Consider the following 17,426-nt stretch of genomic DNA (forward strand, 5'->3'; position numbering starts at 1 on the left):
GAGTCAGGTCACACTATCAGTCTGGACACCCCTCCCTTTCTCGTAACCCCACACCGCTACTTTGAAGCAGCCCCGCCATCCCCCACCCCCCTCACAGGAAGCTGCCATCCCATCCCATCCCAACCCACCCCCAAAGCCGCTTCGCTCCGCCCGGCCCGGCCCGTCCTCCTCCCTCCGGGACCGCCCCCCATGGCGGAGCCGCCCCCGAGCGCTGAGTGGCGGCGGCGTGGGAAGGGGCTGAGCCTGGGGGAGGGCCGGTCTACCCCTAAGGACGGCGGGCGGCCGCTACGGCTCCACTCGGTGCCTGGCGGCTGCGGGGGAAGCTAGTGCGTGTAGTTGGCGTTAGTGACTTCGCCTCGGTGAGCGACCGGAGCGAGGGCCGCCTCCCTCCCGGTCCCCGCGGCCTTCCGGGGTGGTGGTGCTGTTATTGCTACCCCGGAGCACTCCGGCCTCTCGGGGAGCGCCCCTGCCCGGCCCGGCCGTATTGGGTGTGAGGCGGCTCCTCCTGCAGCTCTGCTCCCGAACTTTGAGAGGAAGAGCTGGAATCAAAGTTAAAGATTAGCGTCTGGGCGCAGAGAAACTTCAGAGTGCCCTGTATAGGAGGGACTGTTGAAACAGCAGTGTTTGCTAAGTGTCTGCGCCTCAGGTAAGTCTCCCTGTTCGCCTCTCGTGTAGCCCTGTGCCCGGTTATGTGTTAGGACACCCTTAGGGAGACCTGCGGTGCAGCTGACAGTGCTCCGGAAGGTCAAGCTGAAAACGGGGTTGCAAAGTAACTTTTGTGATTGTTCAGTAGTTAAAAATAATCACGCTGGTCTATTGGGAAAGTATTTTAATCTCCGTGCTTTCCTAGGGCTTGTTTGGAGGGTGATTGAGTGGAACTGTGTTGGTTTATTTATAGTTTGGTAGCGAGATACAATACAGGAATGCATTTTCTTTCTTTCAGTAAACTATTTTCTTATTTAAGCTTCATTTTGGTAAGTAGAGTGTCTAAAATGCAGACAGTATTTTGCTGTGTTATTGCTTTCGGTGCTTTCAGCATCCTGTTGTGCTTTGGTGCTCTTTGAGTGGAGGTGAAGCTGTTAGGGGTTGTATCCCTGAGTTTGGCTGCATTGCTTCCACCTCCATGAGAAAAAGCACCTTTAGATCAATGATCTGAACAGCTGCTTTAAAGTTATAGTTGGTAAGCAAACACCTACAGTGTTTCTTATGAATTACTTCGTTTCAGGGGACTTGCTTTCAGTCAGACAGAGTTATTCCTTGTTGTGCCGTGGTGGCATGAATTTGTGCCTTCCAACTTCCTGCCTGGTATGAGATAAGCATTCAGTAAGCCCTGAGCGAGTGTACTGATTTAGGGACATCTCTGCAGAGCAGAGGTCAGCTCGTTGTTTCAGAGAGGGTTTGCAATGGGAGTTAAAAGGCCTTTTCTTGTGGGGAATCAGGAAGCCTTCACTCCTGGCTTGAGTGTTTTCTGCTTAAATCCTATTTCATAAGATCGTGGACTGAGTAAGTAGGAAATAAGGTGAACTTACTTTGGTTTCTGTATATTTCATTTCCAGACGTTCACAATGAGTGTCTTTGGTGGCGTTCCTCTTCATTTCCAGTTTCGGAGTTGCCCTTTGCCTACTCACCTTCTTTGCCTCCACTTTTGCATTCTGAACTTTTTTTTCCTTCCCTGCTATTTACCTTGGCTGAGGGCTGTGCACCAAGCCCTTGGGATGAAGTCAACTTTCCCATCATTTTAAATTGACACTATTATTCTATAAGAGATTTAGGAGCGAATCTTTATTTCTTGCATATGTGAAGTTAGACTCAAAATGTTGTCTGTATATAGTATTTACAGGATTTAATTGTGAACTTAGTTTGTCTACATTTAAAAATCAATTCTTATTTAGTTAATGGATAAAGGCAATAGATATTCTTATATAATGCTATATGTGGTCAGTCAGTAACCAGCAGTAAATGTTGATGCTTGGAGTTATTCAGGGATGTGTTTATACATCCTGAAGTTGCTAGCAATATTCTTGCCCTTTTCATGACTTCTTGTAACTATACATACAGATTCCGATTTTAAGCTTTACTTTGTTTTTATGTAGTGATTCTGCTGCTTGACAGCTAATCCCTCTTCTCTTTCTTTGCAGCTAAAATGAACTCAAATTTTGAACCTCCATCAAATCCCTCTCAACCACAACTGCATCTTGGAAGGTCTCAGCTGAACGCTGCTGCTGTGGACCGTAGTGAGAGCAGTCATAAATCTGGACCACCCTCAGGCGATGCTGCAGCTCCTTCTTCAGCTCCAGGCTACTCCCATAGCAGGGAGAAAGCTGAAAAAAATGGTATGAAAGCAATTTTTCTGCAAAATTGAGTTATGTTAAATCTTAAGAGATCAATTTATGTGTATGCTTTAAGCTCTTGCTCTGAAGAGACACTGCCAAGTAATAAAAGCAAGTCTCTAATTTCTTAGCCTATTGTCTTAGAAGAGTCTTTTCTTTGCTGCTTGTTTTTTGTGTGTTTTTGAGCTTTTCCATCTCCTTTTTCCTTATGTACATAGAGCAGCAGGGAAGAAGTTTCTCTGAAAAAATGGCAGGAAGAATTAAATGTAATTGAGCAGAATATTAAGGCTTCAATTTAATTTCTTTAACTGGCTAGACTACATGCTGACTGCAGCTTTAGTATGAATTGTAATGTGGGTGAATAGGTGCTAGAGTAACATAGATCAAGGGACCGATGTATGAAATCAGTGACAAAAGTGAATTTAATATTACCTGTCAGATAAGAATTCTTAAGAACAGTGATACATCTCGAAAGGCAGAATACTTACCTCTTGCTGAAGGTAGAAAGAAAAACGTAATGCTCTTGCATTCAGCTAATGAATTCAGTTTTAAATTCACTTTATCACAGTCTCGTGCGGGTTGGAAGGGACCTTAGAGATCATCGAGTCCAACCCCCGGGATTCGAGCCTCTGTGTAGCAGAGCGGCACTTCTACCACTTGCGCCACATATTATAATCTAATACTTCTTGAAGAAATCTTGTATTCCAGGCATAGTTACTGTTCTTTAACTTTCCTTGAAGTTGAACTTTCAATATTGAAACTGCTTATGTGCATACTGGTATATATAACTCTAAATTGAAGATAATAAGGCTGTCCAAGAGTTTAAAATTACTAACTGTGTGAATCTGATATGCATCAGATGCAGGTAAGTTCATCACAAGATTCAGGCTGGTATCACTGGCTGTGTTAGTACATCTTTTTGTATGTAATTCAGAACTGGATTGAAATGGTCGGGCCGGAACCTTCTGCATTCTTTGGTACCAAAGGGCACGTTCATTCTAAATAGAAGTAGTGAACTTTTTTGGAATGTCTTAATTTTTAACATGCTTCAGGGTATCACTGCCATCTTTGCCATCTAACCCACCTGTACAATAACTCAGATGTTAGAAAATAGAGACTTTTGACATGAATTATGTGATTCCTAATTTAGGATGAGGACTTCCAAATATTGCTGTATTTCTCCATTTCAGTTGTGTTTCATTTCTGATGATAATTTGCATGAATAGCCTGATATAACTGTCACTGCTTCTTACATCCACCTCTTAATATATTCAAGTATTTAATGCTGCAAAATAGTTACTGTTGTTGTTATATCATGCCAGATATTAGATCAACCAAGATTTTAGTTGATTTAGTTGGCAAATGTGTTCAATAAGATCATATTTCTGTCCATTTTTTTTCTATGGTTATTTTGGGCTTGTAAAATTTAGCATAATACCAACATCTTTAGAACTAAAAACTCTCTTAAAAGAGAGGAAGCAGAGAATTTTCTTTTCCACCGACCATCAAGTTTTGATTTTTGGTCATCAAAACTTAGAAACAGGGGTTTTAGCAGACCTTCAGATAGAGAAATACAAATCCACAGAAGTTCACACATTCATAGATATCCTTATTGAAACATAAATAGGAAAAAAGTCATCTCAAACCCAAAATTGGCAATTCAGCAGTTTTTGCAATATTCAAACCAAATGTTAGAGCCTTTACCAATAAATAACATTCCAGTTGCTCGTATACATAAGTGAAGAATTCAGTCTCTTAGTTATAGCATATGGTTCTGTTGTATTCTGGTTTTATGAAAGGACGTAAAACATGCTCTGGTGACCAACTTCCTCCGTGGAAAACTACATCTGTTCCTTTGAATAGCTGTTGTAGCTTGCTGCTAAAACTGGAGCAGTATAAGAACCAATTTAGTATTTATCAATGCTTTTACAGTACTAAGAATCATACTGCTTAACCTTGTGACTCAGTCAGCACTTAATCACTGGCCAATTTAACATGTTGATTCAATGAAGTTTAATACAGTCAAATACAGCGACTTAAAAGGGTTTGAAAATGACAAGGTTCACTTGAAATTTGTGTGCGGGGTACTGAAGGGGAGGCTTATAAACTCATACGTCCTGGTGAATTACTTGCCTGTCCTTTTGTTGTCTCTCAGTGGACAACAGGATCTGTCCCCTAAATGGCTGCTCTTCTTCAGTGTTAGTCTCAGAAGTCTAAGTCCAGAAGTCCAAGTGGTATCTCAGAGGGAAATGAAGGATTGCATCCAGCTGTGGTCCTTGAGACTCAAGGAGCTCTTGACTTAGGACCCTTATTTCTAGAGCCTCAAGATAAATAGCTTGGGTCAGAAGACTTTCTGTTCTGGCCAGTGTTATCATAGAATCACCAAGGTTGAAAAAGACTGAAAAGACCATCCAGTCCAACTGTTCACCTATTACCAACAGCTCCCAATAAACAGTGTCCCTCAACACAACATCAAATTGTTCCTTGAACACCCCCAGGGTCAGTGACTCCACCACCTCCCTGGGCAGTCCATTCCACGACCAGGTGTTGAGGTAAGGCAACCTTGGAATTTTCTCCAAACCTTCCAGTACTTCCTTAGATTATGCAGTTCTGATACCTGTTAAATCAGATGGCATCTTAAGCTGCATTAGGAGGACTGCTGTTAGCAGGTCAAGGGGACACAATCTCTTTCCTCTGCTGAGTGCTGGTCAGGTCAGTTGTGGAATCTTCTCCTTGGAGATATTCCAGAGTCACCTGGATGAGGTCCTAGGTGCCCTATTATGTATGGATGGCCCTGCTTCAGCAGGGGAATTGCATAAGGTGATCTCCATAGGTCTCTTCCAGCATAAACAGTTGCATTACTCTTGGAATATTCTTGCCAAAATATCGGCATGTCAGATATATGCTTTTTTTCCTGTTTCTATGTTTAAATGTATCGTGCTGATAGGAACAAAGTAATTTGTTTCCTGGGAACACCAATCTACCACTCCTGCAGCATTATCTGTATCTTGCAGCATAATCCAGCAAAGGAATGAATGCCCTGGCTCTGATTCAGTAAAGCACTTAAGCATAGGTACTTCATTTGGATTAAAATCCTATACCTAGGGTGTTTTGGCAGTCTTTAGTTCATCATAGGCTACCGTCATTAGGTAGTGTTTGGTCATTCCTTATATAATCCATCTCACAGTAGTGGGAAGCAGTCAGATGCAGTTGCAAATGCATTGTGTAAATCAAACCTCAATTTCATGGGGTGGGGGGAAGGGATTACTTGACTGATGAGCTTAAGATGATTTCTAGATATTGGTGAGTTTGTTTTCATGGGTGTTTTCCAATTCCTATCCAAACCTGTGGAGTGCATTATGAATGGTATGCATGTCAATATGTTGTCTTTTTTTGTTTGTTTGTTTTAACAATGATGCTGCTCTGTCATGAATGTTCCTGAACAGGAAGTTTATTAGTGAGCAAAGCGTATGCACTGCTAATTAGGGCTTCCAAAACTTCAAAACCATTGAGTCATCGGTATTCGTTTAAGGAAATTACAGAAGAGTTGCCAGATGCTTAAAGAAGTTCTGTCATTACCTTGGTAGTCTGTGTCAGGAGGAATGTGGAATCTGTGTCAGGAGGAATGTGGAATATGGTTTAAAAAAAGAAGGAAAAAAGACCAGTGGCTGCTTGCAATGGAATCTGTAAAGTTTGATGAATTAATCTAAGACTCAAATCTCAAAGACTAAGTTATATGCCCCCCAGGTGCACAGACCCCTCAATTTCTGTCTATTTGTTTTGTACTCCATAAGAACAAGTTTCCAGATAGGCTTAAAAACGCAGTGCTTGCTGGTGGAATCATTTCCCATGTTTGTACATAGAATGCATAATTGAGAGAAACTTCTCCCAATATAATGATAGGATCCATGTCCAGAGCATCTGCGTTCCATTCATTAGTTCAAGTCAGCTGTGCTGGTAACTTGAACTGGACTGACTCCCCCCAGGTACATGCTTGTTGTGCTCTAGGTTATCTGAAGGTGTTTCCCTTTCAAGCATGCAAAATATCTTCCTTTAAAATGATATTGAAGTACCTGCTTTTCAACAGTAGAAGGGAAGGTGAGAGGACATACAAGGATAACAGAAATGGTGGAAGCAGTGTGATGGTGACAATTTCTTGTATGCAGACAAAAGGGACTGTAGTTTGGGAGGGGGGTGTTTTGTTTACCTTATTCATGTACATTTGCTATCCAGTAGAGTTGGAAAAAAGGAATCGAATAGGATCTCAAAGGTGAGTTTGGGAGCACCAAGAAACTGAGTTGCAAAGCTTCAAGAAGCATCTCTTTGGTTCCCTAACATAACACGTTGACCATGTTTTTGTTATTAAGGACATGTACCAATTTCTTCCTCTAAAATTGAGAACATATGGGGGAAGTATTTGTACTGAGAGTTTTGCGGTCGTAAATCAGTGTCTTGTGTCTGTGGAAGGTTATGAGGTTTTTTTGTACCTCTTGGAAGAAGTTTCTTTTATAAATTGTGTGCCTTAGAATTTATAAACAGTACCCAAAAATCTTCAAAACAGTTTACAATACATTGTAACAGTGTGCATCTTCCCCTGCATTGCTAAATGAAAGTTAACAAATAGGGAACCTTGCTAATTTACAAATACTTTCCACATGTTTGCTTATTCTACTTAAGGTTATAAGAAACCTCTGCTTCAGAGCTCTATTTTATCAGGAAATGAAGACAAAAGTGATACTTTGCTTTACAGACGCATTGTGAGGCAATGTGAAATGTTTGTGCAAAGCCTGAAGAAAACTCAGAAATTGATTTGATTGTTAGAAGTGGAGGTTTATGCTCTGAATTATCAATACTATGTAATTTGTCAGTTTATTGATGTTCTTTCAGACTTTACCTGAAGTTCCTGGGGCTTCTGGAAAGCTCCTTTGTCAGGTGTTACTGTAGGGGAGAAAGGATTCTATACAAACAGAAGTTAATGTCTCTATTTTCAGGTAAAACTTGGGATGTAGTTCCAAAGTCTATCCCTTCTTATCATATACTTAAATAGAAAGGAGCAGTAGAAGAGGAAGAGCTACATTCACATTAGCATATTGTGTCATGAAATTAGAGTACTTCTGTAAATCATTTGGTGCTGAGGACCCAAGGTTCATATTGCACCAATCTATTATGCTTTATTTATACTAAACTCAGCTTGTCTAAATTAAATCTAGCATTTGGAAATACTCCTTCCATTAAGTTTTCTTCAAAAGGAGTCCAGTATTTGTGTTCTGCTGTGCAAACGAAATGCATTGAATGGGAAGAGCTGAGAAGCTCATGCCTCATCTGACCAAGTGTCTAATTGAAGAAATTCATCTGCAGCAAGAGCTTTCTGGAGGCTGACTAACCTCTGCTGGTATCTGATAGTGTTTTGAAATGAAAACATTTGGGCATACCTGGTATCTGTACATTCATCTCAAATAGAACTGCAAAAAAAAGTGTAGGAGAGATTTGGAACTTCTGTTGTTAGAGGGGCCTCTTGCAACAGCAGAAGGCCTACCTCAGTGCGGAAGTTAGAAGATGAGGCTGGATAAAGTAAACTGGAAATAAAACCACTCCTTTGCAAACTCAGTAAACTACTAGCAGTGCTTAGTAAGCAAAGAATTAGGCACTGCTGACTTGCCAAATATCAGAGGTGTTTTTTAAGGGCTGCTGTTTTGACTGTAAGTTAATGAACTGATAGTGCCTCTGTTGAAGGACTTTCACAGCAGAATTCCTGAAGTGTATTACTGTGATAACTTTGGGTTTTCATTCACACAACTATGTGGACTGTGCAAGGCTTATGTTTTCAAGTCTTTCTCACATTGCTTGTCTGCAGGTTGATTTTTCTTAGTTTTGTTTTTATGGAGAAGGTTAGTAGTGTTTTAGTCTTAACTGAGAAATGACCAAAAAAAAAGACACTTAACGCTACTTTTGGAACTTCTTTGATCAAATCGTTATTGAGAAGTTGGGGTAAATCTGGGACTGCATAGGGAGAAAAAGCAGCAAAGCTGTCTTATTAGTTGTAAAATCATTTTAAATTACTTTAAGTGATCAATGTACAATAATAGCTACTCTAGAAAGAAACACCTTTTAAGAATAGTTTTCCCTCCACTTGTAGAATTTATACTCTATAATATCATCACTCTTAGTCTTCCACCTACATGCTTTTTGTCACTTCTCTCCTGACAATTTACCTTCATTTTGTGGGGGTGCAGAAGTTGTTCCCTTTTCAATTTAATGCTATTTGATGACTTGCAATTGTGGTGTGACTAAGACTATTATCATATCTACAAACGCAGTGCTGCTCCCAGAGAAAGCACAGCCGAGTCCTAGACTTATCTTTAAATATATATATATACATTCCCTACACTCTCATCCCTGTTATCACCTTTAAAAAATAGAATGCCTCATGATGTGTGCTAATACAAATGTGTTGAGTTGTTCTTCGTACAAGCAGGGCTGTCTTAAGGTACCACTATGGAATCAACAATGCAATTTTTCTAGAAAACTCAACTTCTGGAGCTTGTGCAAAGTGAGTAGGAGGATTTCTTTAGAGATTCCAACTGGCTCCACTCAACACTGAAAGCTCAACAGCACAATCTTAGGACACAAAAGCTATTAGCGCATTACATTGTGTTACAGAATGTACAGATCAACTTTTTCTAAGAACACACTTATAACAGACAAATCTACCTGCAGATGAGCAATTTAAATTTCTCATTTCCTGAAAGGTGCTTGATTAGTTTTAACTTTTTCTTTTCACTTTGTGGCTATGTCTACAGAACATCTTCTAGCAATAGAATAGATTTTCTTTTTATTGTTAATATATGTATGCTTTTGTTCTTAAGTCTCAGTATTGGGAAAGCTTGTTTCATAGTGAGAATAAAATCTGTAATAAACGGCTGTGGACTCTTCCCTGAAAATACAGTATTTGTTGCATCTGGATAAATTTATCAGTTTTGTGCTTTTAGAAAGAGCTTTCCTATGAAAAGTGCCAGTGTAATGATACTGGAATGATTTCCACTTCCCTTGGAAGTACGTTAACAGGAGATAACTCTGAAAGAAATACAGAGATATTGCACAAAATATATTCTTCTGAACTGTTTAGGAGTTTCCTTAAGCTTTGTTTTTCCTAGAGAGCATTTACTGCTTGAACAAACGGTGCCCACGTTATTTACAGTGTGTGCATGCATTCTTGTTGCTTATTTCCTGTCCAATGTTGTAAGATCTTCTATTTTCAACACTGTTAAATTCTTTTTATGCTAGCAATTGGACTCCTGCAGAGGATTTCAAGGATGATATGCTGAAGCTGATGTATTTAATATCACAGGACATGTGAATTTAGAGCAAACGTGTTCAGTGTTCTAACATAAGTTAACTGCTTCACTGTGGTGTCAGTGTTATTTCTGATGCCTGTCAAGCATTTTTTTTTCCTTTCATAGTAGTCCAAAAGGACCAGATGTTTACAATATGGCCTTATCATAGTCTCAAACTCTGTAGCAAAAAAACCTATCGAAGTACAAGTATGGTAGCTTTCTTTCTAGTTCAGACTTTTCTTCCTTTCAGATTGTGTTACAGTGAAATAATGCCTACCTCAACCTTCGCTGAAGTTCAGTACACTGTGGTACTGATTAGTTCAGACACCAGCATGCTTCGTGATATATGGGAGAGCTTGCCCAAGCGTGGGAGAAGATCTGATGTCAAAGATGGCATTTTCCCTCTCTCCCTCCCAGTGACTTAGTTGCTGGAAAGACCTGCACACAATACCGTGTTCCATACCACCTTCATCAAATATATGTATTACTAGTCAGTTAATGATGTGAAACTGAGGGGAGATAGGAGCTGGATTTCTGTCCTCCCACCTTTTAACTCCTTGAGGGCTGTTTAATGTCATGACTTTTTATTTGCTTTTACATGATCCCTACCTTAAAACCTTCAGGCTAATTTTTTTTTTTTTTTCCCTTTTACATATTTGCTGTGTGTGGATAACAGACATAACGGTCTCTGTTATTATGGATCTCTCTGTTACCTTGCTTGCCACTTTTCATCTCTGTTTTGAGTGAGAGGTTCTGTGCTGCAGCACGTAGTTCAATGGATTTTAATATTGGAGCACTATGAAATTATGCTTTAAAGTACAGTTGAAAGAAATGGTAACTTTTGGAAACAGATTTGAGTTTCCTGCATAGGAGCTTCTCAGCACTATTTTCTGCTAGGAGTAGCATGGGAACATATCTTTTAATCGATCTCTCTTGCTGTGACCATCTCTTTAATAAACTCTTTTGTTGCCCTTGAATTGTCTTCAGTCTACCTGGTGGGCTGGCTGCACCTTGTGTGCTTGAAAAAGGTATAGAATGCAGTAACCGGTTCTACATTGAGTTATTCCCCTGAATGTCTTTTGCATATCATTTGGTATGTTTTCAATTCATTGTTTTTTTCTAATTCCCCTTTTTAAGGAGTGACCTCAGCTTTACAGTGATGCATTCTTATTTCTAAATCTTGTCCTCTCCTTTTTCTTCTCTATTTTGTTTTTCCAAATATCCAGTTTTCTTTTTAATTACAGCTGTAGCAGATTTTTGGCTTTGGGTACAACTAGACAGGTACTAAATCTAAATTGCTTTTGCAATAGTGTAATCCTATATTTTAAAACACTCGGATTTGGGATCAACTGAAATTGACTACTTACTGCTGCTTGACCCACCTTGCTGGGCTGCCTTAATGGCAATTTTCATCCGTGACAGCTGTCAGGTATTCTCAAGTGGTTAAAAAGTTTTATGTATTCAGTGAGCTTTTGGAAGTGTGCAAACGCTAGCTAGGATTGAATGTAGCACTGTGCATATCTTTAACTCTTCCTATTTTCAGTTGCTTCAGGAACATCTGCTGTAAAAATAATATGGGAAAGCCCGTACATGGGTCTTGTTTCATATCTTGAAATCTAAGATCCTTTATTCTCCCAAACACATTTTTTTTTTCTTCTCCTTTTCCATGTCTTTGTGAGTTTCTTTTCTGAGCCTGAATGATTCCTTGTAGTTGTGATCATGAAGATTGTATGCTCTACAGGTTTCCTTCAGACACTCTGTGGGTGTTGCCTGATGCCTTAATCTTTTGTTCAGAAGCTTTAACATTCACTTGTAAAAACCTGTAATTTCTTTTAAACTTATATATTTCAGATGAATGCTTTGTCTTCATTATTGCTTTCTGTCGGAGAAACCACACTCAGTTTTCTTTTTATCTTGTGTTCATCAAGTTTCTGATGTTCAAAGGACTTGGAAGTACCTGGCTTGTGTCTGACAACAGATTGATTTATTGTGGGTAGTAATGCAGATTTCCTGTGGCTCCCCAATAACTATGTGAATGAGGAATGTAAGCTCAAAGGCATATGAGATTGTGATCCATTAAAATACCCACTTCTGAGTTGAACGTTTCTTGTTTAGTCTCTGCTCTCTGGTTTTATCTGGAGAATTCAAGTGATGTAGTGGTGACCTAAATGGGGAGAATGTGTGTATTTTGCCAACAGGTGATAACAGAATGGACTTCCAACACTAGGCCTACTAGCAAAGCTCATTCTGCTGGGAGCTGTGATATGTTTGTGTTGGTAGGAAGCTTCACCAACAAACATTTATCATTTTGGTTGCTAAATTCCAGAGATGAGGGACAAAAACTGTATCCTAACAGAGTATCATATGGAATTATTTTCAAAGCTAATGTTTCCCTTCATTACAGCATTTCTTCTTTCAGATCAAAACCTAAAATGAGCAAAATCCATTTCAGCCTTTGGTTACAAAGCTGGACTGAAAATTGGAATCTTACTTTGTATTATCAATAAACAATGGATGGAATTTCATGAAGTAAATAGTCTTTAGTTTCATCAGCTTACTTATGCTCTCCCTATATGAATGGTTGTGTTGAGACATGTATTCAGGATTTTTTCTGAAACTGTAAAACATAATTGCGTAGTGAACAAACAGCACTAGCAAATGTTTTGATAGCACCTTTTAAGTACATTAGGTAATGATACGCAGCTTTAGCTTACTCTTCTAAATGCTGTGTAGGACTGAAATGCATAAAGGCTGTTATTAATCTAGTTGTAATAACTTGTTCTGTGTGGCAGGAGATGAACCCTACAGTGGCCTGATGATGGTCACCACAGGGTCTTGGTGGCATAGCATGAAGAAACTCAAAGTGAATGTGAAGTTCCAACCATCCTTCTACTTTAGTCCTGACTTACTTTGATTCTTCCATGCATGCTGCATACTACTTAAAATGTGTGCTTTCACTTGCCTTCTTTCATTTGAATGACTGAAGTACTTCTGAACCTTGAATGATAGATTTCATTGGCTTATTTATATAAGCACATGATACACAACTGCTACTGAAGTCTATTTTAATTGTAATAAAAGATGCATGAAGTATTGTAATATGAATGTTCCTCTTTTCTAGGAAATCTTATATTCAAGACAGAGTAAGATTTGACATTAAAAAGACATCATTTTTTAGTGAAGCTAGAAAATAAAAGCTTCTACTGACAGCACTTTGATTGTGGTGCTTCTGTGTGGGAGGAATACATATTAGGTTTTCTCACTAAAAACATGCTTAAGAACAAGGGGCAATAAGTTATAGATCATCACTTAGCCTTTTTGTAGCAGGCATGTCTTTCATAGTATTTGTCTTCCCAGTTTTCAACTCAGTTGAAGGAATGTATATTTCTCCATCCTTCTTGCTTCCGAAATACACTTCAACTGCATTTTGTACCATTTACCTTGAACAGCTGACCTGAATACTTTAGGAAAGTAAATTGATACAGCAGATGTGCAGCCTAAGGAGTTCATGTTTTATCCTGTTGATCACCTTCTAGGCCTGTCTCAAGCTAAGCAAAGGAAACTTTCTATACTCTATATACTCTATATCCTAGTGTTATATCTATATATCGTGTTGTAGGAACACTAGGATATAGAGTTATTCTAAATATGACCTTTAGAACACACCACGTCTGTTCTTTGCCCTTGCTCTGCATCTACATAACCAACCCACAGGTATAATGTTAAGTTTTTATTTATAGCTTCTCTGTAGCAGTACATAGGTTGTTGAAGTGATAATTGAGTTGAAGCCAGCCCCAGGCAGCACTTCTTTCCACTGGAAGTCCGCACTTTTAAAGCAGTCTTCCCTGAGAACTTTACCTGTAGATTTGCAATGTAATTGTAATATTCTGGTGTTGAATAAACAAAAAAAGAAAATGGGAGTGCTTTGCTGATTTATCTTTTCCAACCTCAGTAAACATTTAGTCCATCTGTCAACCCATGTCCTTCATCTACCCTTTTCTTGATAACTTCTACTACTTCAGTGGGCATCCTGTTCTAATACCTCACTGTTATTTCAGAGAAGAGATTTTTTTTCCTTAAATCTAATCTGAACCTTCCCTGGTGTGACTTATGGATATTCCCCCTTTTCCTTTCAGGTGGCTGGGGAGAGTGATAAGGTCTTTTCTGAGCTTCCTTGTTTCCAGACTGAACAATCCCAATTCCCTCAGCCATTCCTCCTAAGATTTGTGTTCCTCACCCTTTACCAGCTTCATTGCTCTTTTCTGGGCATGTTCTAGGGCCTCAATGCCTTTCTTAGAGTGGGGGGCCCAAAACTGAATGCAGTACTTGATATGCAGCTGCTCCAGGGCTGAGTACAGAGGGTACCACATCGAGAGCACATCACCTCTCTGATCCTGGTGACAATGGTATTTCTGATAATAGCCTAGCTACCACTGGCCTACTTAGCCACTTGGGTACGCTGCTGGCTCTCAGCTAACACCCCTGGTTCCTTCTTCTCTGTGCAGCTTGTCAGCCACTCAGCCCCAAACCTGTAGCATTGCCTAGGGTTGTTGTAGCCAAAGTGCAAGACCAGGTATTTTGTGTTCTTAAAGCTCGTACAGTTGGCCTCAGCCCATTTCTGTAGCCAAAACTATTGCTGCTGATTTGAAAGAAGCTTATGAATGAGTGAAAGCTGAGGACGAAGCAGTAAAATGCTCTATTGCCCAAATCTTTTCATTTGGATAGGGTAGATAAATGTATATTATGTTTTTTTCAAACAATCCACTCTTCACTGTAACTTCTGTTGTTAGCAGAGAGCCCCTGAAAGATGGGTGCTGATGTGAGTGGTGCCATCTGGAGAGGAGGCTTCTGACTTGTTTGGAGTTCAGTGTGGTGGTTATATATATCAGGCAAGGAGACTGAGTGGTTAATTCTCCTGGGCTGTTGTTTCCCTATCTTACGATAATATTTTTACAGCTTTCTGAAAAGAGGGAGTAGTAATTGAAAATTATTTTTCACTATGTGCCTTGTTTAGTCAGACAACGTGTTATAATCTGGCCTTAGTATTTTTCCAAGTGGAGGTTGGCAGACAAAACTGTGGCATGGGGAAGGATAAAACTTACTTCATGTTTTGCTCCTGTTAAAATATATCCATTTTAATGAAAGAGCTGGCTTGCAGCCTGTTCTTGTTTGGAAATAGTCCCAGTACCAAAGATATTAAAGAGTGTACGTGGCCCTTTTCTTTGGGAAATTATGTGAAATTGGCTTATATCTTCCTTCTTCTCGCTTCTTGAAGAATCGCTGATACTTAATGTTACCTCAGCTAACTGGGCTGCTTACCATGCTTCATGCACTATCACTGACCATATTAGGTAGAGACTGAAATCTGTAGCTTTGAGCAAGTGCCAGAAGACATCTCTCCGTTTCCTACACTCAGAGACTGTTCTTTCTGACCATGCTTTGTCATGCTGGCTGCCCTAAATACGTAGCTGCCAAGCATCACAGCGTGTTTGGTGACCTTGCAGGATAATGGGGTAAGGCTTTGGAGCTTTCTGTTGAGTTTAGACCTGCCTTTCTAGCTGTAGTTTCAGCTTCCTTAATAAACATGCTGTGAATCACTGGTCTGTTCCTTCTGACACACTCTGTGTTGATTAAATTGTGTTGTTTTTCTCTTTAGTACTTGAAACAAATTTCAGATTGTAAGTTCTCATATAAAAGAAAAAGTAGTTGTTATAGCATTTGTTAGTTTTTCCATTAAAAGTGGTCTTCCTTGATAAGATTATACACAGCATGATGTTATTTACAAGCACTGGATGTCAGATAGAGCTGGGAAGATTTTGCTTAATGTTTGACCAGTTTGGTGCTTTTGAGGAAGAAAAGCTGTGTTTACATCTGTATGTGTATAGTCAGATAAGAAAGGAGGAACAGTTAACTGTGAGTGCTGAACTGGACAAAGTAGAATGAATTCTATCAGCATTTACTCATTTTTGTTGTTTCTGTATAGTTCAGGGGCTGAGGAACTGAACATGTGCCTAAGTTTTACAGGCTGGTTGATTATTCAGAATGCTTGAAAGTGCTTCTCTACCAAATAAAGAACAGTCAGGGTAGGGACTCAGGGGCTCTCAGCCATAAGAATTACAGTACAAAAGTTTATCAATTCTGCAGGTTCCGTGTATGTTCATTTTTACAGTAATGAAAATTCTTCTATTGAGATATTAATCCTGGGGAAATGAATGCAACACTGTAAGCTGTGCGTAGCATCCTGTGGCAGGTACCAAATAACAAGTAACAGTACATACACTGAAGTAGAACAGTGAGACACAGAGTAAATACTATAATGAGTTAATCTCCACTGCTGTTCTTGTAACACCCTCGTGTTGGATTTTTTAATGTGATCCTTTAATTCTTCAACCAAATATAGTAACAATTTAGAAAATGATTTCAAGTGTTGCTAGTAAATCAGTTTTTTTAAATCGAATTATTTTGTAGAGGCCATGAAGGAAGAACCTGAAGTGCTCTTTGAGGAACTGCTGGAGAGGGCCAAAGCTGGAGAACCAAAGGCACAAACAGAGGTAATTTTGTATGTTTTTCCAGTCCTGTTTACTCTTAATTCCAAAAATAGCGTTGCCTGCTTTTAGTCGAACTATTATCTCACCCAAAGACATTTAGTTGAACTATATCTGTTTGGATCTTAAATTGTTCAAAGAACAGTGATGCCAGATGGCTTCTCTGCCTAGAGAAATGCTGCTTGCTTGGGTTTCAAGGCCAGTTCTTGCATAATCCTTTCGAACAAATAAGAAAACTGGGGGAAGGGCTCAGAGCATGGAGGAGCTGCAGCGCTTTATTTTTACCTTTTAAATCATGTACCAAAGAGTTACTCATGGAGGTATAAAGATAGTGATTATTAAATGATCTTTGGATTTAACTTTGTCATTGGAACAAAATGAATTGTTGCTGAAAGTTGATTCAACACTGTTGTTTCGGTTCTCCACTATGTATAAAGACGCTCATGCTGGATCCTGTGCAAGAAGCTGTTGTTGAGATGCTTCAGGAGGAACATCAGAGATTGGTTTTGTTTTATCACCATTTCTGTGTTGAATTAACGCATTTTTAAAAACAAATCTGTAATGGTTTAATTAAGCTAACTATACCTAGCTATGTAATGACAAGTGTAGTTACATTTGTAGTGACAGTTCTGCCTCTGTACACATTGTGCTTGGTTTTCCTTAGGTTTTACAAAAATTCTATCAATTTTCTGTCCATTCCATTATGGTGGTATATTGGTCTAACAGGTTTAGTATAACTAGTTCAACATTTTTAGAAGATTTTTAATTCCTATTTCATATGGATAACAATTGACTAAAGTATTATTTTCCAGCTTCAGCTGTGATGGAAAGGAGTGCTTGTGGTCTTCCATGCGATCATTGTGCTTTGTTGTTGGTTTTTATTTCCTTGGGGATTACCACTCATCTTGCAAATAAAAAGGAAAGGGGTAAGAGGGAGGAGGCAGGAACAGTGGCACAGAGAAATGCTTGTGAAGCTGATAAAAACGTGGCAGTTCCAGACTCAGTCCCCACTTCATCTCAGCTGGTTTGAGGGCAGGCTGTCCTTGGAGCTGTAACCTGAGACGGTAAGGAATTCCTCACCTCCAAAGCAGCCGGTGGCTTTGCCTTTAGCCGTGAGGGGATTGCTGCTACAAAGTCCACGTTTTGGCTCTTCTTCCACACCAAAGAGCAAAACCCATAGAACATTATTTTGGGGTTTAACTTCTGGCTGAGTAAGA

General features: G+C 39.5%; 1 protein-coding gene across 2 annotated transcripts in view; it reads left to right on the forward strand.

Annotated features, from left to right (window-relative positions):
* Window positions 1-242: 242 nt before the first annotated feature.
* Window positions 243-17,426, forward strand: part of WFS1 (wolframin ER transmembrane glycoprotein) — a 29,355-nt gene continuing 12,171 nt past the window's right edge. The window contains exons 1-3 of one of the 2 annotated variants that reach the window (XM_015862846.2): window positions 243-646; window positions 2,139-2,333; window positions 16,133-16,215. In XM_015862846.2, coding sequence (XP_015718332.1) covers window positions 2,144-2,333; window positions 16,133-16,215 — 273 coding nt within the window. In that variant the 5' untranslated portion in view covers window positions 243-646; window positions 2,139-2,143. Of the gene's footprint in view, window positions 647-2,138; window positions 2,334-15,085; window positions 15,178-16,132; window positions 16,216-17,426 lie in introns of those variants that run through there. The other variant, XM_015862847.2, reaches the window with a different exon arrangement.

This window comes from Coturnix japonica, chromosome 4, assembly GCF_001577835.2.
Source record: "Coturnix japonica isolate 7356 chromosome 4, Coturnix japonica 2.1, whole genome shotgun sequence".
In the NCBI taxonomy this organism is placed as follows: Eukaryota; Metazoa; Chordata; class Aves; order Galliformes; family Phasianidae; genus Coturnix; species Coturnix japonica.